The sequence below is a fragment of the Geotrypetes seraphini genome, chromosome 6, assembly GCF_902459505.1.
Source record: "Geotrypetes seraphini chromosome 6, aGeoSer1.1, whole genome shotgun sequence".
Taxonomy (NCBI): domain Eukaryota; kingdom Metazoa; phylum Chordata; class Amphibia; order Gymnophiona; family Dermophiidae; genus Geotrypetes; species Geotrypetes seraphini.
The window spans coordinates 240,551,001-240,572,708 of NC_047089.1; the positions used below are offsets into that span (position 1 = coordinate 240,551,001).

Consider the following 21,708-nt stretch of genomic DNA (forward strand, 5'->3'; position numbering starts at 1 on the left):
GAGCTGGCTCTTATGCATGCCATTTGTGGATTAACTACCGTGTTTTGCCAATAATAAGACCTACCCCAAAAATAAGTCCTAGCATGATTTTCGGGGTAGGTCTTAATATAAGCTCTACCCCTGAAAATAAGCCCTAGTCGTAGGCAGCTGCGCTTCCCCGCGCAGCCAAACCACCAAACCCACGCTGAACCTCCATAAATACCTTCCAGCAGAAGAGCGTCGGGCCAGCAGCACTCACCAGGCTGCTTCGCGGCCTTCTCACTGGGGCCTTCTGTGTACTGGTGACATCAGTAACGCAGCACACAGAAGGTCCCAGCGAGAAGGCCACAAAGCAGCCTGTGAGTGCTGCTGGGCCCGGAAGGTATTTATGGAGAGAAGGCTGGAGAGTCAGCGGGGGTTCGGCAGTGGGTGCTCAAGGGTTCTGCTGCACAGGGGGATGGGAGGAATAGAAAGATGATGCAGAGAGAAGGCACGATGGGTAAGGGGAGGAAAGATGTTGCATATGTGGGGGAAAGAGGAAAAATTGGGGTGAAGGAGGGGAAGGGAGAGATGATCATGCCTTTTTTGGGCCCCAAATGAATATAAGCCACTGTCTTATTTTCGGGGAAACACAGTAATAACCAATATACGAGGAACGACTTAAGAGACTGGGATTGTTCTCCCTTGAGAAAAGGAGACTGCGAGGGGATATGATCGAGACTTTCAAAATACTGAAAGGAATCGACAAAATAGAGCAGGAAAAAAAATGATTTACAATGTCCAATGTGACACGGACAAGAGGACATGGACTGAAGCTAAGGTGGGACAAGTCCAGGACAAATATCAGGAAGTTCTGCTTCACGCAACGAGTGGTGGACACCTGGAATGCCCTCCCTGAGGAGGTTATTGCAGAATCCACCATTCTAGGATTTAAAAGCAAACTAGATGCACATCTCCATACGAGAGGCATAGAGGGATATGGGTGACTAAAATTACGCTAGGTGTACACCTGGCTGGGACTCCGCGTGTGTGGATCGCCGGACTTGATGGACCGAAGGCCTGATCCGGAGATGACGGTTCTTATGTTCTTATGAATAGCAAGATTCCGGAATCCCAGAGAGTAACAACATTCCAGAGCTGAGATTGTGACACGGACAAGAGGACATGGACTGAAGCTAAGGGGGGACAAGTCCAGGAGGTTCTGCTTCACGCAACGAGTGGTGGACACCTGGAATGCTCTCCCAGAGGAGGTTATTGCGCAATCCACCGTTCTAGGATTTAAAAGCAAACTAGATGCACATCTCCTTACGAGAGGCATAGGGGGAATGGGTGACTAAAATTACGCCAGGTGTACACCTGGCTGGGACTCCGCGTGTGTGGATCGCCGGACTTGATGGACCGAAGGCCTGATCCGGAGATGACGGTTCTTATGAATAGCAAGATTCCGGAATCCCAGAGAGTAACAACATTCCAGAGCTGAGATTGTGACACGGACAAGAGGACATGGACTGAAGCTAAGGGGGGGACAAGTCCAGGAGGTTCTGCTTCACGCAACGAGTGGTGGACACCTGGAATGCTCTCCCAGAGGAGGTTATTGCGCAATCCACCGTTCTAGGATTTAAAAGCAAACTAGATGCACATCTCCTTACAAGAGGCATAGAGGGATATGGGTGACTAAAATTACGCCAGGTGTACACCTGGCTGGGACTCCGCGTGTGTGGATCGCCGGACTTGATGGACCGAAGGCCTGATCCGGAGATGACGGTTCTTATGAATAGCAAGATTCCGGAATCCCAGAGAGTAACAACATTCCAGAGCTGAGATTGTGACACGGACAAGAGGACATGGACTGAAGCTAAGGGGGGGACAAGTCCAGGAGGTTCTGCTTCACGCAACGAGTGGTGGACACCTGGAATGCTCTCCCAGAGGAGGTTATTGCGCAATCCACCGTTCTAGGATTTAAAAGCAAACTAGATGCACATCTCCTTACAAGAGGCATAGAGGGATATGGGTGACTAAAATTACGCCAGGTGTACACCTGGCTGGGACTCCGCGTGTGTGGATCGTCGGACTTGATGGACCGAAGGCTTGATCCGGAAATGGCGGTTCTTATGTTCAATGGGCTGTAAAAGGGAGTTCATCTTACATCCCCTTCCCCATTTATATGTTTACATGCATCTTTTCCTACGTTTAAAAAACCAAAACCAAAATGTGCTCTATTGTGATACGCTAAAGCTACGTGCAAGAACGTACGGTCAGCGACCGCGAAATAAGGCCCTGACCGCAAAAAGCGCTGAAGGCCCCACCGGAAACGCGCCGAGTCACGTGGGACCCGCCCCGTTCCTCGTTTCGGCGCTGGCCCGCAAGAGAAGGTGCTCTCCGTTTCAAGGCGCATGCGCAGCCGCAGAGGACGTTGGGAAAAACTCCGGGGAGGGGGGCGCGCCGCCGCCGCCGACGTCGTGAGTGACGCCTAAGCGCTTTCCCCCTTTGCCGTCGCCACCTCGCGAGAGCCGCCGGAGCAGTCAACAGCCTCTTCGCGCGCGCGCGCACACCCACCCAGACGGCCCCGCGAGCCCAGTTTCAGTCAGCCGCCAACGGCCGGAGCGAAGCAGCCGCCGGCGCGAGACAGCCGCTGTCATCATGCCCAAGAATAAAGGTGACGGCACCCACTGTCTGGCGTCGCTCTTCCTGGGGTAGGCCTCTGCGCCCTCCTCCGTTCTCTTTCGAGACTTGCCCATGGGGAGGGGGGGAGGGGAGCGGGCTTCCGCCTCTCCAAAAGCCCGGCGGGCGGGGAAGGGATAGAGAGCGTGAGGGCAAGGCGGAAGGAGGCGTTTGGGCCAAGAGGGGGGAGGGGGAACTGGTGACCACCCGGGATGGGATGGGGAGGCCCTTAAAGTAAAGAACGAAGAAAAGTTGGGACTAGGAGACGGGCGGAAGTGTAGGCTCGTGGCGTGTTGTATTTGTTGCCCAGGAGGAAGGAACAGGCCTGCTGTATCGGCCAATCCAGGGGAGTTCCTGTCCAGCCCCCCCCGTCGTAGAAACAGAGCTTTTCTTTTTGTTACTGATTTTTCGGCTGGGAGGGGGGTTGGTCGATGCCACCTTTATTTCTAAAACTTAAAAATAACTGGTTGACCAAAAAGACCATAGAACTTGTTACTCCTTGGTTACTGATCCAAATAAAAATGAATTAAGTTTTATTAACTAATGACTTCTCATCAATGAAACCTCTGACCCACTTGGAATGTATTGGAGTTCTAAGTTGGTCCTCACCAATTGCTAGGTAGAAAATAATTGTACATGAAGACCTATTTAGCTTATTCAGGCCTAGATGCAGTGGTGTAACCAGGGGTGAGTGGCGCCCCTTCTCATCTTCCTCTCCATCACCTTGCCACGTGCATGCGTGCCCCATACCCATTTAATTTTCCAGTCGGGAGCAACATCATGAACTTGCTGCCCGTGTTGTGTCGGCTGTCTCCCTGACATCACTTCCTAGGCGCAGGGCCCGAAAGTGACATCGGGGAGAGGCGACACCGATGCGGGCAGTAAGTTTGTAATGCTGCTCGCGCATAGAAAATTAGAGGTATGAGGAGAAGGAAGGAGCACACACATGCGGTGGGGGGTTGGGGAGGAGGACGGGTGCAAGCGCCCTTACTAAGGCTGCCCCCCCCCCCCCAGTCCTCAAGGGCTGGATGGAATCCAGTTAGGTTTTCAGGATTTCCCCAATGAATATGCATTGAAAGCAGTGCATGCAAATAGATCTCATGGATATTCATTGGGGAAAATGACTGGATTCTGGTCCTCAAGGACCGGAGTTGCCCACCCCTGATGTGGATGCACTAAAGTCAGCAATTGTTTAACAATCGTGCTAAACCAGTTTTGACTGGTTTAGCGACGATTGCATTTGCCGTCCTGATGCAGAAAATGTCTCGCTGCTTGATTTTCTGCACAACCACTCATTTTGAGGTCCATTAATATTGAAATACCATGTAAACTAGCCAAGCGATTAATGCTCTAATATCACAATGCACAAAAAAAGCAATCGCTTTTAGCAATCTGAAAAAAGCAACTGGTCAAGACCAATAGTTCAGCCCTGAAATTAATATATTATTTATAACATTGATACCATAAATGCAGTTTTTACAATAGCAGGGATATGTGTTATATGCGCATTGTGAACACATTTGTTGTGGGCCCCATTAACAATGTAAAATATAAAAAAAGAGGGCTACAATTTTTGTTCCTCATGATTAAAATATGTACAAGCTGGGCCAGAACTTAATACTTTATACAGCACCATCCTCACTTATGTCCCGCATTTGCGTGGTCTGCTGCTACCTCTCTGTAAAGCATCAAGGGATTGCCCTTGCTGTATTATTTAAAGCATGTGAAATACCAGCATTTGTTAACCGTGTGTACTCCACAGGACGCGTGTGCTTGTGCTCCAATGGTCAACATTATGGACTGTGGTTATAGGCTCCATTTTATACAGGTTGCCCTTTCCCAATGCCTCGACACCCTGTTTGATAGGTACCATCCATGCTGGTACATCCTACCAATCAGGATCAACTGTTAAGAGCTGCTTCAACAGGAGTTGGCAGTGATTCTTTGAGACCAATCAAAGCCAACTGCTGCACCAACTCCTCTGGCACTGGCCCAACCCGAGCATGGCTTTATGAGACCTCAGGGTACCGCATCTGTCTTCTCTTCAATCCAGATCTCATCATCATTGATGTCAGACCACTACCGAAGGAGGCTAAAAGGAGTCCATCCTGGCACTATCATCGGTACCATAGCCACCACACTGCACAGCGTCATGCTCCTTCTAAGGCCTATGGACTTTTGTTGGATACATCTCTTCCTCCATCTAGATGAAGGTCACCACCAGAGAGCCTTTCCTTCACCATGTTCATAAGGCAAATGAGTCAAGCTCTTTCTGTGCTTATGGAACCAGAACCAAGAGCTGCACTTTTTGATGCACTTAACATTGAGCAGCTCCCGAGGGAATGTTTAAAACTCCCAATCCATGACCTTATAAGGGGGCTTCATGTTGAAAAACTGAGAGACTCCTTTACATATACCAGTGACTCCATTCAAATTGAATTCCCTTTACAGGATGCATTCATGTCCTGGCTTTAATAGGCCACAATTGCAACATCAATCGGTTTTAAAGAGGTCGTCCAGCTCCAGATCATATGCCACTGCACCTCCAGGTACAGGAAATCATACTTTGGATAAGTTTGGTCGTAAGCTCTTTCAAAATACGATGCTTACTAGCGGAATCCTCAACTATGCTTTCTACATGACGTTCTATTTTAAACACTTAGTTCAATGTATGTCTCATTTTGAACAATTCATTCCTGTAGACTAGCTTCCTAACTTTCAGAAAACTTTGCATTATCTCCTTGAGACCAGGACATTCATGTCCAGATCAATGTTTGATGCTTTTGATGTAACTTCCAGCGTATCAGCCTTGTCCATTGCAATGATACTACAAGTGTGGCTTCAAGAATCAATCTTGGAACTTGCTCTTCAGGACTGCCTTGCTAATTCCCCTTGCATGGCAAATGAAATTTTGGTGATCACATTGAAAAAATTATATAGAAGATCACCAGGCAAGGTCTTTGTATGTCCTCTCCCTCAGCCCCCAAGTCACATGATCCTAAACAGTCGACAACATATCATTAAAAGGTGCTACACTATGCCATCAACGTCTTCCACAACTTGGGCTCCAAAGCGCCCTAGAAGCCAATAAAAGTTCACTCAATAAAAGTCTTAATAAAAGTTCACTCAACTTCTTGGTGCATCCTACAACACCTAATCAATGTCCTACGACCTCTGTCCACATCCACAGGAGGTTCACTCACCCTATATCACTAACACTGATCAACTTCACTGGGTGAACTAAGGATATATTCATTTCAGCTTCTGCACCACAGCCTCTGGTTAGCAATTTTTTCCACTGTCAGAGTTTTTTAAGTTTTTATTTCATTTTTACATGCTGGCTCGTTGTAGTATTCATATTCGCAGCCACCATTCAGCCCCTTTTTTCTGTGCTCTTTTGTTTCCCCCAGTTTTTCATTCTCCTAAGCTGCTTTTGCCTTTCCCAGGAGTCCATTTTTATTTTACCTTAGTTCTCTTTCCATTACATTTCTTCTGTACATGTATTTTGAAGTTGTTTTCAGCATTTTTTATTTTCTTAGACAAGACGCTGTGCACTTTTTAAATCTTTTCTGTGTATCATTACCAGTTCCGCTTTTTCATTATCGTGGTTATATAGCTTTTCTGTCCGGTTTCTAGAAGTCACTTCTGTTTTCATTGTACAGTCCCAGCAGATCAATAATGACCAATATAAGGGGCAGGTTCAAAAGTTTATAAATATGTATCACATTTTATGTGGGCCCCTTGGTTTTTTTTATATATGGATCTAATTCTAGTACATTTGAATTATACAGTGTTTTATTTATGGTGTAATTTAGCGAATGGAATGGGGGCAGAATTTGTCCCTGTGGATAACAGCAGAAACCATTCTATGCCATTCTTTAGTATCTACCTCAACCTCATTCCTTCTATACCAGCATTCAATGTAAGGCTTGAAGGTCAGTGGCTATGCCAATTCGTACTCTGATTATTCCCTCCTAAAAGAATAACACGGGGATGGTTTCCTGCTTGAATGGGGACAAATTCTGTCCCCATGTCATTGTCTAGTTTCTGATATTATTGTATCATTTTTTTCAACTTGGGATTAAAATGCTCCTCTGTTTATATTGTGAAGGCTTAAAACAGCACATTAGTGTCTACTTTACTCAGGATTTTGTAGACTTCAATCATATCTCCCCTCAGCTGTCTCTTTTCCAAGCTGAAGAGCCCTAACCGTTTTAGTCTTTCCTCATACGTGAGGAGTTCCATAAAATAACATCGTACTTATAAACCGCATAACCTAAGTTCAATACGGTGAACAAAAGATTAAAAATAAAATAACCTAAGGATGATTTAATTTAGTTTGCTAAATATTTTGAAAAAAGATGAGTTTTCAATTGAGTTCTAAAGTGCTACGCAACAGTGGCCTAAATTCCCTGTCATAGAAAGCAGCCTGAAATGCTAGTGTGTGTTCCAAATATTTCTTGCTCTTGCAACCTTGAGCAGACATAAAATTAAATAATGCATGTGATTCTCTCCTATGTTTATGGAATTCTATGAGAAATCTATCGGTCATATAGTTAGTTTGAAGCAATACCATACACAACTTTGTAACAAAGACAACCCAGCTTAAACAAAACATGCGCCTCCACTGGAAGCCAATGCAACTCACGGTAGAAAGGAGTCACATGATCATATTTCTTTAGACCATAAATTAATTTGACCCGCATATTTTGAATCAGTCTAAGCCTAGCCATCTCTTTCTTTGTACATGTCAAATAGACACTATTACAATAATCTAGAAGACTTAGAAGTAACAACTGAACCAAAAGTTTAAAGGCTGGAAACTCAAAATATGATTTAATGATATGCAGCTTCCACAATGTGTAATAACCCTTTTGCACCACAGCATCTAGTTACTTTTTCATGGTCAACTGTTGATCTATAACAGCTCCCAATATTTTAATCGTTGGATTGATCTTATAGAGTGTTGAGTCTATAGTAATTGATGGTTCATGTAAAATTCTAGGTGGAGATGCAACAAAGAATTTGGTCTTATCATGATTCAATTTGAATTTAAATTCTTGCATCCATGATTCCATTAGTTTCAGTATAGACTCAATTATTTGGGTAATATGAGATATAGCTGTATTACAAGGAATGATGATCGTAATGTCATCGGCATAACTAAACAATCTAGAGCCCATTTTGTTCAAATGAAACCCCAGAGAAGATAGCTACACATTAAATAATGTGGGAGAGAATGGGGAACCCTGAGGGACCCCGCAAGGGTTTTTCCAAGCTACAGAAAACTGATTGTTAGACTTAACCTGATAGTCTTGATCCAAGGAACCCTTTGAACCATCCTCTTTACCATCTTGGTCACTCTTCTTTGAACCTTTTCTTGCACCACTATATCTTTCTTGAGATAAGGAGACCAGAATTGAACGCAGTATTCCAGAGGAAGTTGCACCATGTAGCGATATAGGGGCATTATAATATTCTTTAGTCTTGTTAACCATCCCTTTTTTAATATTATCCCAGGACAAGCAGGCAGCATATTCTTAACGTATGGGTGACGTCACCGACGGAGCCCCGGTACGGACCTTTTTAACTAGAAAGTTCTAGTTGGCCGCACCGCGCATGCGCGGGTGCCTTCCCGCCCGACGGAGGAGTGCGTGGTCTCCAGTTTCTTCGTTTCCACGGAGCGAAGAAGACGCATGTGCTTTTCAACGGCCGTTGAAAACTCTCATTTTGCCTTCCCGCTCGCGATTTTTGATCCACTTTTGGTTCTATTTTTGTCTTTCGACTTCATTCTTCAAAAAAAAAAAAAAAAAAAATTCTTTTTCGTGTCTTTTTCTTTATTTTTGCAGCCGGCCCCGGCGGGGCCTGTTGTAATCATCCAAGCCTCCGGGTTTGATTTCGCGGAGGCCGTGTTTCCCTTCATGCCCCCTCAGCCGGGCTTCAAGAAGTGCCAGCGGTGTGCACGCCCGATCTCTCTAACTGACCCACACAACTGGTGCCTTCAGTGTTTGGGTCCAGAGCATCGGGCTGACACCTGCACCCGCTGTGCTACTCTCAAGAAACGCACTCTTAAGAACCGGCAAATACAGCAAAATATTCTTTTCGGTACCGGTTCTACCATGGATCAGGCCCCGACGTCGACGGCACCGCCTAAATCGGCACCGACCACATCGACACCGCCTGATCCTCCTTCGGGGTCGATAGCGCCAGGTAAGCCGGCTAAGAAGCCTTCCACTTCCCTTGAGCGACCTCCAGCTACAGCGGTGACCCCGGTCCTTCCGACGTCCCGCCGATCCCGTAAACGCTCCGCTCCGATCACGGTGAGTGCCTCGTCATCGGCCTCCTCATCGCCGGAGCGTCGAGCAGCACCTATGGTACCGAAGAAATCTAAAGCGGTACCGGTGCCCCCATTGGAGGACCGAATCTCGGCCATCCTCCAGGACAAGCTTCAGGAGCAGCTACAGAAGCAACTCCAACAGCTCCTTCCAACCTTACTGGCACTGCTCCTTCCGGTACCGGTCCAGCCCGAGCTTCGCACCGCTCCACCGGTATCCACTCCATCGGTACCGTTGAACACATCCATGCCGGTCTTATCTGCTCAGCCTGCACTTCAGACTTGCTCGGCAGAGGACCCTTCCCAGGCCCCAGATCGACGCCGGTCGTCTCGGGATCGGGATCGGCACCATTCCTCCAGGGACAGGGATCGACGCCGGTCTTCATCCCCCGGCACCGTGTCCATGCGATCTGACAAGTCCCTTTCTAAAACCCGCCATACTGAGCCGGCTATCAGGGACCCAGACCTATGGGAACAATCCCCACTCGGTACCGAGGAGGATGCCTCTTCTACAGATGAGGAACCCTCCATGGCTGAAACCACTTCTAAGCCCGAGCAATCCTCCTTCACGAAGTTCCTTCGGGAGATGTCCGCGGCTCTCTCCATCCCCCTTGAGTCCGACTCTAAGAAGTCCCAGGCCTTTTTAGAAGCTTTGGACTTCGACCAACCTCCCAAGGAGTTTCTTAAACTTCCTGTACATGATATCCTACGGGAAACATTTTATAAAAATTTGGAGACTCCACTTACTGTTCCAGGTGCCCCTAAAAAACTGGACAGTTTATACCGGGTCATCCCTATTCCGGGATTTGACAAACCCCAATTGCCCCATGAGAGCCTCCTTGTAGAGTCCACTCTCAAAAAATCTCAGGGCTCCAGCGTTTATGCATCCACCCCTCCTGGCAGAGAGGGAAAGACAATGGACAAATTTGGAAAGCGCCTGTACCAGAATGCCATGCTGGCTAACAGAGCCAACAATTACACTTTTCATTTTATATGAAACACCTGGTCCAACAACTTTCTGCTCTAGAAAAATATGTACCTGAGCGTAAGGTCCCGCTCTTCCAACAGCAGATTTCCAACCTCCTTCAGCTCAGAAAATTTATGGTGCGCTCGATTTACGATTCCTTCGAGCTTACTTCACGAGCCTCCGCACTGGCTGTGGCCATGCGACGCCTAGCCTGGCTGAGGGTGTCTGACCTTGATGTGAACCACCAGGACCGTCTCGCCAACGCGCCCTGTCTTGGAGACGAACTTTTTGGGGAGTCTCTTGATACCACAACACAAAAACTTTCGGCTCATGAGACCAGATGGGACACCCTCATTAAGCCCAAAAAGAAAACTCCACCTGCACGACCATACAGGCCTCAGTCCTCTTATCAACGTCGATTCTCTGCCAGGCCGCTGAATCCTCCTCACCAGCAATCCCGCCGGCCTCGTCAACAACAACACACTCAGGCTCGTTCTCAGTCTCACCAGGCGACCAAGCCTCCGCCTCAGACAAAACCTCCTCAGCCCTTTTGACTCCTTTCTCCAGGGCATAGCCAGTCTCCAACCATCGTTGCCTCTTCCTCAACCGATCGGAGGCCGCCTCACCATTTTTCTCCAACGCTGGGAGGCCATCACATCAGACCTGTGGGTTCTCAACATCATCCGTCACGGATACTCACTAAGGTTCCAGACTCTCCCTCTAGACCATCCTCCCGTAGAGTCTGCTTCTCACTCCTCCCAAACTCCACTCCTCCTCAGGGAGGTCCAATCCCTCCTCCTCCTCAATGCCATCGAAGAAGTTCCTCCAGACCAAAGGGGTCAGGGATTTTACTCCCGCTACTTCCTGGTACCCAAGAAAACGGGAGATCTTCGTCCCATCTTAGACCTCAGGAACCTCAACAAGTGTTTGGTCAAAGAAAAGTTCAGAATGCTCTCCCTGGCCACGCTTTATCCTCTTCTATCTCAACACGACTGGCTATGTTCCCTGGACCTCAAGGAGGCCTACACTCACATTCCAATCCATCAGGCTTCGCGTCGCTACCTCCGATTCCAGATACAAAATCACCACTATCAGTACAAGGTGCTGCCCTTTGGTCTCGCATCATCACCCAGGGTGTTCACCAAGTGCCTGATTGTGGTAGCGGCTTTTCTCAGGTCCCACAACCTACAAGTGTTCCCATACTTGGACGATTGGTTGGTGAAAGCGACTACATCTCCGCTTGTGCTGCAAGCCACTCATCAAACCATCTCTTTCCTCCATCTCTTGGGGTTCGAGATCAATTATCCCAAGTCGCATCTGCTTCCTACGCAGCGCCTGCAGTTCATCGGAGCGGTTCTCGATACCAATCAGATGAGGGCGTTCCTTCCTGCCGACCGGCACCGGACTCTACTTCACCTTTGTCGGCAGGTGCTCCTTCATCCATCCATCCCTGCTCGCCAGATGATGGTCCTTCTAGGCCACATGGCCTCAACAGTCCATGTGACTCCTCTGGCACGACTCTACCTCAGGATACCTCAATGGACCCTTGCCAACCAATGGTCACAGACCACGAATCTTCTTTCTCATCCCATCTCTGTGACATCGTCTCTTCAGCAATCTCTTCAATGGTGGTTGAACTCCTCAAATCTCTCCAGGGGACTTCTCTTCCATCCGCCTCCTCATTCCATGGTCATAACCACGGATGCTTCCCCCTATGCATGGGGGGCCCACTTGGGCGATCTCCGCACCCAGGGACTTTGGACCCCTCAGGAGCGTCAACATCACATCAACTTCCTGGAGCTCAGAGCCATGTTTTATGCTCTCAAGGCTTTCCAGCATCTCCTCTACCCTCAGGTTCTTCTCCTGTGCACGGACAACCAAGTCGCCATGTACTACATCAACAAGCAAGGCGGCACCGGATCTCGTCCCCTTTGTCAGGAGGCCCTCCGAATCTGGACCTGGGCCACAGCCCACAATCTTTCCCTCAAGGCTGTCTATATCCAGGGCGAACAGAACTCCCTGGCCGACCAGCTCAGCCGCATCCTGCAACCTCACGAGTGGACCCTGGACCCTCCTACTCTCCACTCCATCTTTGCTCGCTGGGGCACCCCGCAAGTGGACCTATTTGCAGCTCCTCACAACCATCAGCTGCCCCAGTTCTGTTCCAGACTCTTCTCTCCGCATCGTCTGACCCCAGATGCATTCCTACTCGACTGGACGGATCGGTTCCTCTATGCCTTTCCTCCACTCCCTCTGATGTTGCGGACCTTGTTCAAGCTCCGCAAGGACAGGGCCACCATGATTCTCATCGCCCCTCGGTGGCCCCGACAGCACTGGTTCTCCCTCCTGCTCCAGCTCAGCTCCAGGGAGCCCATTCCTCTTCCTGTGTTTCCTACTCTGCTTACACAGCAGCATCAGTCTCTACTGCACCCCAATCTGTCTTCCCTCCACCTGACTGCTTGGTTTCTCTCGGGCTGACCTCTCCAGATACCCTGTCTCAGCCTGTCCGTCGCATTTTGGATGCCTCCAGGAAACCCTCCACGCTCCAATGTTACCATCAGAAGTGGACACGGTTTTCCTCTTGGTGCCTCCTGCATCATCACAATCCCACCTCATTGGCAGTAGAGACCATTCTGGACTATCTGCTCTCTCTGTCCGATGCTGGTCTCAAGTCTACCTCAATCAGAGTCCACCTCAGTGCCATCACTGCTTTTCATGAGCCTATCCTCGGAAAACCTCTCACGGCTCACCCTCTGGTTTCCCGCTTCATGAGAGGCCTCTTCAACATCAAACCACCTCTACAGCCTCCTCCTGTCGTCTGGGACCTAAATGTGGTTTTGTCAGCCCTCATGAAACCTCCCTTTGAGCCTCTTGCTACTACTTCGCTCAAACTTCTCACATGGAAGGTGCTTTTCCTCATTGCCATCACCTCTGCCAGGAGGGTCAGTGAACTGCATGCACTGGTCGCCGATCCACCATTCACAGTTTTTCACCATGACAAGGTGGTTCTGCGTACCCATCCTAAATTCCTTCCTAAGGTGGTTTCAGCTTTTCACCTCAACCAATCGATTGTATTGCCTGTCTTCTTCCCAAAACCCCATTCTCATCCTGGAGAACAGGCGTTACACACACTGGATTGTAAATGTGCCCTTGCTTACTACCTTGACCGTACCAGGGCCCACCGTTCCTCTCCTCAACTTTTTCTGACCTTCGATCCCAACCGTCTGGGTCGTCCTGTCTCTAAACGAACGCTGTCCAATTGGCTTGCTGCCTGTATTGCGTTCTGTTATGCTCGGGCCGGCCTGTCCCTGGAAGGACCTGTCACGGCCCATAGGGTCAGAGCTATGGCTGCTTCTGTGGCTTTCCTCCGTTCCACACCTATTGAGGAAATCTGCAAGGCGGCCACTTGGTCTTCAGTTCACACGTTCACTACTCACTACTGTCTGGATACCTTCTCCAGACGGGATGGACACTTCGGCCAATCTGTGTTACAAAATTTATTTTCCTAATGGCCAACCATCCCCCCTCCCTCTCTGTTAGCTTTGAGGTCACCCATACGTTAAGAATATGCTGCCTGCTTGTCCTGGGATAAAGCACAGTTACTTACCGTAACAGGTGTTATCCAGGGACAGCAGGCAGATATTCTTACGACCCACCCACCTCCCCGGGTTGGCTTCTTAGCTGGCTTATCTTAACTGGAGACCACGCACTCCTCCGTCGGGCGGGAAGGCACCCGCGCATGCGCGGTGCGGCCAACTAGAACTTTCTAGTTAAAAAGGTCCGTACCGGGGCTCCGTCGGTGACGTCACCCATACGTTAAGAATATCTGCCTGCTGTCCCTGGATAACACCTGTTACGGTAAGTAACTGTGCTATTCCTAGCATCCTGGCCCACACTGCACATAGAGTGTAAGGTTTCATCGTATTGTCTGTGGTGACACCCAGATCCTTTTCTTGGGTGCTAAACCCCAAGGTGGACCCTAATCTTCCCTTCTTAGCATTTAATCTTAGCTGCCAAATTCTGAACCATTCTTCAAGCCATTTTCATTGGATGACTTAAAAAAATGTGCTTGCAATACTTTTTTTGCACCTTGACTATTAAAGTTCCCTTTAACTAGGGCAAAGACTTCTCTTTCAGGGCTTCAGTTGTTGCATTAGCTTCCTGTACAGGCTCAAACGGAATTTAAATTGCTGTCTTGCTTTTGAAATATTATATGGGCTCATTCTGTTCCTTGATATTTGTTGTGTTTTGGGGGAGAGGGGTTTGTTACTTTTTAAAATTGTTAGTTATTCCAGTATAAACTTCATCTTCCTGCTGTTTCATCTTTACATCGTTCATCTACTTATGGCAAATGATTTATCTCTTCAGCAACACCCATTTTATGGAATTCTTTAACAACTGAAATTCGAATTGAGCAGAATTATTTGAGATTTCAGAAGCTGTTAAAATCCTGGTTATTTTAGAAGTCTTATGCATTTAGATCATACTGTAATTATTTTCTGTAACATTTGTTAGAGCCAATCTGAATAGATTTTGTTCATTAATTATAAACTGTCCTGAGCCAGTGGTTGAGTTGGTATAGTAAAAAAAAAGTTATTAGAAGCTGGGATGGATTGAATGGGTATACAAATGCAGGAGAATGAGAGCAAACAAGTTAAAGCAGCAAAAAATAAACTTAAAAGGGAAGACATGTAAAGAAATCTTACAACCAGGCTGCAAAAATGCTGACTGGCAGTTTCTCCAAAGGTTTTTAAAGCTGTTTACACTAGAGAATGACAAGGGGACAAATTTATCCCCATCCCCGCAGGAACACAATTTCCCCGTCTCATGAGTTTTGTCGCTGTCCCTGGCCATGCCCCATTCCTGTAAGCTCTGCCTTAATCACACAAGCTCGAACACTTATGATTTTAAAGTATTTGAGGCTTGCACAGATGAGGACAGAGCTTGCAAGAATGGGGCAGGGACAGGAAAAGAACACACCAGGATGGGATGGGGAAAATTTTGTCCCCGTGTCATTCTCTAGTTTACACCCTGTTAGTGTCAAGAGTTGCTTTAGGAACTTTAAACTGTATTAGGCTCATTTGGATGCATTTGTAGGGTTTGTGCTTTCTTCTTGCTGCAGTTAGCAAAATAGTGTTTTAGAAAACAATTGTTGCAGTGGTTTTGAAGAGTTCTAGTTTGTTTTAAAACCATATTTTTGTGACTTGGGTAAATTAAATTTTCAGCTTCATAAAGTGTTTGTATTGGTAGCTCTTAGGCAAATTTATGAGATTTGGTGAACCACCCATGTTGGTTGTTTTCATTGTGATGTTGGATACAAGCTTATCATTTCTCTCTTGAAGAAATTTTACAGCACATTCAAACCTTGACTTTTCTTTTTCATCTTTCTAGGTAAGGGAGGTAAAAACAGGCGACGTGGTAAGAATGAAAACGAGTCGGAAAAAAGAGAGCTGGTGTTTAAGGAAGATGGGCAAGGTGAGAAAATGATGTTGCATTTCATTGGAGTTGGGTGTGCTGTGGAGATGATGCATATTATAATCTCTGGGAAGAAAAGTCACTGCTGGTGTAGTGGTTTTCGATGAATAAGCAGTACAGTACTCCCCCGCAAATTCACGGTTCAGCGTTCGCAGCCTCAGTCATTCACGGGATTTTTTTTCTTCTTCCTCCTGCTGCTTTCGAGAAGGGCCTGCGTTCAGGTGAAGGACCCATGAGGAGAAGCAGCAGCTTGCGTCCGTGTGGGAGGTGACAGAGAACATGGTTCCCAGCGCCCTGTGCTGATCTGCCCCACCACCACCCCTTGCGCCGTGGAATCTGGCCCGCCAGTTGCTGCAGTGGCACCTACTATTTCCAGCGTGGCCGCTGTGAGGGAGATTGGGGAGGGGGAGAGAGAGAGAGGAGATCAGTGGCAGTTGCAGCTTGCAGCGGTAGAGCGTGCACGCACGATGGAGTCTTCCAGCTGATGGTGACCAATGGCAGCAGCCAAAAACGGAGCACGGAGGGCATTTTTTTACCACATCCATTTTTTGCGGTTTTTCATTTTTCGCGGTCACTCTGAGAACTTAACCCCCACAAATTTCAGGGGAGTACTGTTTAGAGCAGGGCTGTCCAAGTCCAGTCCTCTAGATCTACTGGCAGACCAGGTTTTCTGGATATCCACAATGAACATGCATGAGAAAGATTTGCATACCAAGAAGGCAGTGCAGGCAAATCTCTCTCGTGCATATTCATTGTGGATATCCTGAAAACCTGGCCTGCCAGTAGATCTCGAGGACCGGACTTGGGCAGCCCTGATTTAGAGGTATTGTCTCAACTTTCCTCTCTCCCATCACTGGAGCCAACAAAGTTGCCTTATTGTCCTTCACAGCAGTTGAACAAGTGGGATTATATCCCTTTCCTACAGACATGGAGGCAGAGAATTGAGTTTTCCAAAAACATCACTGAGTTATAGGCTGGTGCCCTCTGGAACTCTCCACTATTTCTCTGCCTCGAGCAGATGGCAAGGGTGTTCAAACTAGTGGTGGTCCTAGGCCTAGTTCCCCAGTGCACAGGCTATTGCTTAATGGCCCCACTCCTGTCCTTGGTCTTATTCTGTGGCAAGGCTTGGACCTCATAAGAGGCTTATCTCCCCTCTTCTCCTGCTTCTGTTAGGAGTTCCCCAGGAGTGTCCTGCAGAGCGAGGCTACACTTGGATCCTCAGTTGTTATTTTTTAGTGTATAAGCCTCCTAGCTTTACTTTATTTTCCTGCTGTTCAGAGAGAGAATTTTGTTGAAAAAAAAAGAGAAACAGCAGAACCATCCCAGAGAGCCCCAGGAAACCATAGGCAGCTGCAGGAGCGCACTGGCCAAAAATCATGCTGACCATGTGATTGTGTGCCAGCTGGCAGGAGATGCACTAAACTGCTAGATCTGATAGGCAGCACACTTGCTGGTTCCCTCTTTGACATGTGATAGGCCATTTCTGTCCACAAAACTGGCCCCGGGTTGTTAGAAGCCTAATAGGGGCTGTTAGTCCCAGTTTGGCCAACCCCATGGGATCTGTTGTCCCATTGAGTTTGATGGGAGCAGCACCTGTATTTCCCACAGTTCCTTGCTTCATATTGTAGGAACACATACAGTACTTCCCTGGGGAGTGGAAGATCTTGAAGGGAGATGTTGGCATACAACTCACATTGAGGCTGGTAGACCCACCCACTTATGGGCTTCATTGGTGGAATGAGAGTATCGGGTATTCCTCCTGGGTGCCCTGAGGGGTTAGGGGTCTTTGGATGCCACACCTCAACAGGAAAATTATCCCAGGCCTAATCTAACAGACCATGGACAAAATGGTTTACAGCATGCTTACAAGAAAAAGTAGTAAAATTTGGCAAATGCAGATTTTGTAGCATAGATCTGGAAGCAGTCATTACATCTTGTTGCAGATTTGCAGAGGATGATGTACTGATGTAACATCTGCATATAGAAAGACACAAAGTAGCTTGGTTCATCCTTTGGAAATTGTATAGATATTATAGCATCACTGCTGAAACAAAGAAGCAATCAAAAGAACTGGAACCAAGTCACACAAATGTCATATCAGATCAAAGGAGTGGGGATAGGCCTATAAACATCCAACCAAGATTATACTGGAAACAGCACTCTAAAGGAGTTGATAGATTCCTCAAGTAGATATTTGTTAGCGCATATAGCATCAATATGCTGTAAAAACATTAGATTGTCCAAGCGATGCAGGTAATGTAAAATCAAGGAACAATAAAACACAGTTATAGCATGGTGTCTACACCATACTCTGACTGTGTTTTATTGCATTACCTGCATCGCCTGGACATACATTAACTGTGTTTTATTGCATTACCTGCATTGCTTGGACAAGATTTTAAATCTGCTGGGAATAATTTTATTCCATTAATAAACATTTTATATCAAGAACATCGTTTCCATAGTTTTACTTTTTGTTTTGGGGTTTTTTTCCTATTCTTTGCTCTGTGAACTGGTTGGTGTTATTGTAAAAACACTAGAAACACAACCCTGACATAATTGTAGAAAATGAAGTTATGATCACCTAGGGCAGTCCCATTCCAACCTGTACAAAGTTTGATGTAAGAAAATAGGATGTTGTAGTAAAGAAGAGGCTTTAAGAACAGCATTGCTAATAAGTGTTTGTACCAACTGGCTGGTTTTTAAATTATATGTTAAAGATTCTCAAATACCAAAAGAAGCAATAATAAGCCAAATACGGTATATCAAAATGATACAAAAGTACACTTCTCCCTCTGTATTCACGGTTTCAGCATTTGCGGTTTCGATTATTTGCGGTTATTAGCTTGCTGGCTCCTCCCCCTAAATTATGTCAGCTTGCTGATTCCAAGCGTTTACAGAGAAAATCGATGATTCCCAGCGCTTTCTTCACCGTGTTTTGCCTCTCTTTCAGGAACAGGCTAGGTCTCCCACCATGTTATTCACGGTTTCACCATATTCACGATGGTTTTTAATAGAAAACAGCGAATAACATATGAAAAAGTTATTCGCGGTTTTTCTGTATTCACAGGTCTGTTAATCCACTATCACAGCGAATACGGAGGGAGAAGTGGAATCCTAACTGTACTGGACACCATTGGCCTGATTAAAAATTTCCAAGAGTGTTAGGGCAAGCAGAATTAGAGAAGGAGGATGAAAATGATAATGAGATGGGACAACTTCCCTGTGAGTAAAGACTAAAGCAGCTGAGGGAGAGCTACGATAGTGATCTATAAAATACTGAGTGGAATGGATAGATGTGAATCACACATTTACGGTACTCTTACCAGAAATTACTAGAGCTAGGGGTACACAATGAAGCTACTATTTAGTAAGTTTAAAACAAACCAGAGAAAATTACTTGCTTCTAGGATAATAATAATAACAACAGTTTATATACCGCAGGACCGTGAAGTTTTATGCAGTTTACGATGATTAAAAATGCTACAAATTGAGTAGAACTAACAAAGTTAAAAGCTGGTGACTAACAGCTCTAGAGATCAGTTATTGTGGAATAAGATTGTACAAATCAGCTGTTTTAGGTGTCTCCTAAATTCCCCATAAGTATTAGCAAGCATAAGTATTTGTTCCAGATCTTTACCCCATAATGCTGCCTGATGTGAGAAAAGATGTTGATGATGTCTTTTAAATTTACATCCTCTAACCTGTGGGGAAACAAAATTCAAGTGTGTGCTTCTCTTATGTCTATTGGTTATGTATTTAGGGGCTAAACCGAATAGTACCTTAAAGCAAAAACATCCAAACTTAAACTTCACACGTGCCTCCATCGGCAGCCAATGCAGATGTCAGTAGGAAGGTGTTACATGATCGAACTTCTTCAACCCCAAAATTAGCTTGACCGCCACATTTTACACCAGTTGTAATCTTCTGGAAAATTGCCAAATAGGCGATGTTACAGTAATCAAGTTGACTCAGTAAAAGGGATTGTACCAGAATTCTAAATGATGAAGCATCAAAATATGCTCTAATGGACTGAAGCTTCCAGAGAGTGAAAAAACCCTTTCTTACCAAGAAGTCCACCTGGTCTTTCATGGTTAGGCTCTGGTCCAATGTTACACCCAATACCTTCATAGTAGATTGAATGGGATTACTAAGTTTATTGATGCACAGTGATGTTTTAGTGTCAAGCGGGTGTGACAAAGCTACAAAAAAATTTGTTTTTTCTGAATTAAGCTTTAGTCTGAATTCGGTCATCCATTGCTCCATCAAATTTAGTACTTTTGTTGCCTTAGGAGTAACTTCCAAGAGAGAGGTAGCGAATGGGATAATAATCATAAAGTCATCTGTGTAACTAAATAGTTTTATCCCCAGCTGGGTCAATTGCGCACCTAATGAAGACATGGAAACATTGAAAAGCAATAGGGATAATGGTGACCCCTGCAGCATCCCAGATGGATTGCTCCAGGTATCAGAGAGATCGTAATTGCATCTAAACATTGTAGCAGTTTTCCATGGTCCACTAAGTCGAAGGCAGAGTTCATATCAGATTGCATGATCAGGGCATTAAGGCCCTTACGAAACAAGCAGCATAACCTGTTTTATCCCAGGACAAGCAGGCAGCATATTCTTGACTGATGGGTGACGGCACCGACGGAGCCCCGGTACGGACAATTTTAGAGTGATTGCACTCTAAGAACTTGGAAAGTTCTAGTAGGCCGCACCGCGCACGCGCGAGTGCCTTCCCGCCCGACAGAGGCGCGCGGTCCCCAGTTTCTTAGTTTCCGCGGAGCTAAGAAGTCGCTTTTTTCAACGGCTGTTGAAATTTTTTCCTTAACGCCTTCCCGCTCGCGAAACCTTTTTGGAAGTTTTTTCCCTTTATTTCTTATCTTTATTAAAAAAAAAAAACAAAAAACCGAACGTTTACTTTTTATTTTTCTCGTCATTTCGGTTTTGCCCCGGCGGGGCCTTCTGCCACCATCGAGGCCTCGGCCTTCGATTTGGCAGAAGCCGTTTTTACTTTCATGCCCCCCCAGCCAGGGTTCAAGAAGTGCCAGCGGTGTGCACGGCCTATATCCCTCACGGACCCGCACAACTGGTGCTTACAGTGCCTAGGTCCTGAACATCAGGCTTCCACCTGCACCCGCTGTGCCACGTTAAAAAAACGTACCTTAAAAAATCGCCAGATACAACAGCGATTACTTTTCGGTGCCGAAATGTCCGATCCCGCATCATCGACACCGGCTTCGGCTCCATTGCAGTCGGCACCCTCTTCGTCGACACCGCGCCGGCGTCGCAACACCCAGGTAAGCCGGCTAAGAAGCCTTCCCCGCTGGAGTGTCCTCCGGTCTCGATTGCAGCGAGCCCAGTCCTGCCGACCGTGAGGCGCCCGCGGAAGCGCTCCGCCCCTATCGAGGTGAGTCCCTCGACCTCGGGCTCCTCATCTTCGGGGCGTCGAGCGGCACCGCAGGTACCACAAAAGAAAAAGGCGGTACCGGTGCCTTCTTTGGATGAGCGCATTGCAGCTATCCTACAAGTGCAGCTCAAGGAGCAGTTACAACAACTCCTTCCTGCTCTCTTGGCACCGAACCTTCCGGTCCCAGTCCGGTCTGAGCCACCGGTACCGGCAGTGGAGCAGCCCCTACTGTCAGCATCCACTGTTTCGGTACCGGTTCACTCGGCATCATCGGTATCGATGCCAGTCCTTGCACCGGAGCCGAGAGCCCAGCATCAGTCGGTGCAGACTTCGGCACCGTTGCAGTCGGTAACATCTCCTGGTACCGTATCTATGAGGTCGGGTAAGTCGGCACGCAAATCCCGACACCTAGAACCCTCTACTCCGGAGTCTCGGGACCGCGGCTCCCATATTAGGGACCCTGATCTGTGGGGTGACTCCGAAGAGCCTTTTCTTTCTGAGGGTGAGTGTTCTTCGGATGAGGATGATCCTGCTATTCCTGATCCATCCTCCAAACATGATTCCACATCTTTCACTTCTTTCTTGAAGGACATGTGCGAATCTCTTTCCATTCCTTTGGAGGCTGAGTCTAAAAAATCCAAGGCCTTTCTTGATGCCCTTGACTTTGACCAGCCTCCAAAGGAATTTTTGAAACTCCCTCTTCATGACATCTTGAGGGAAACTTTCTATAAAAACCTAGAGACTCCTTTAACTATTCCAGGAGCTCCCCGCAAATTGGATTCATTGTACAAAGTAATCCCTATTCCTGGGTTTGATAAGCCACAGCTTCCCCATGAATCTCTGCTTGTGGAATCTATGCTTAAAAAGTCTGCGGGGACT

At 46.9% G+C, this 21,708-nt stretch overlaps 1 protein-coding gene across 1 annotated transcript in view; it reads left to right on the forward strand.

Annotated features, from left to right (window-relative positions):
* The first annotated feature begins 2,381 nt into the window (after positions 1-2,381).
* EIF1AX (eukaryotic translation initiation factor 1A X-linked) overlaps positions 2,382-21,708 on the forward strand; it is a 42,559-nt gene continuing 23,232 nt past the window's right edge. The window contains exons 1-2 of the mRNA XM_033948662.1: positions 2,382-2,635; positions 15,333-15,416. Coding sequence (XP_033804553.1) covers positions 2,620-2,635; positions 15,333-15,416 — 100 coding nt within the window. The 5' untranslated portion in view covers positions 2,382-2,619. The remainder of the gene's footprint in view (positions 2,636-15,332; positions 15,417-21,708) is intronic.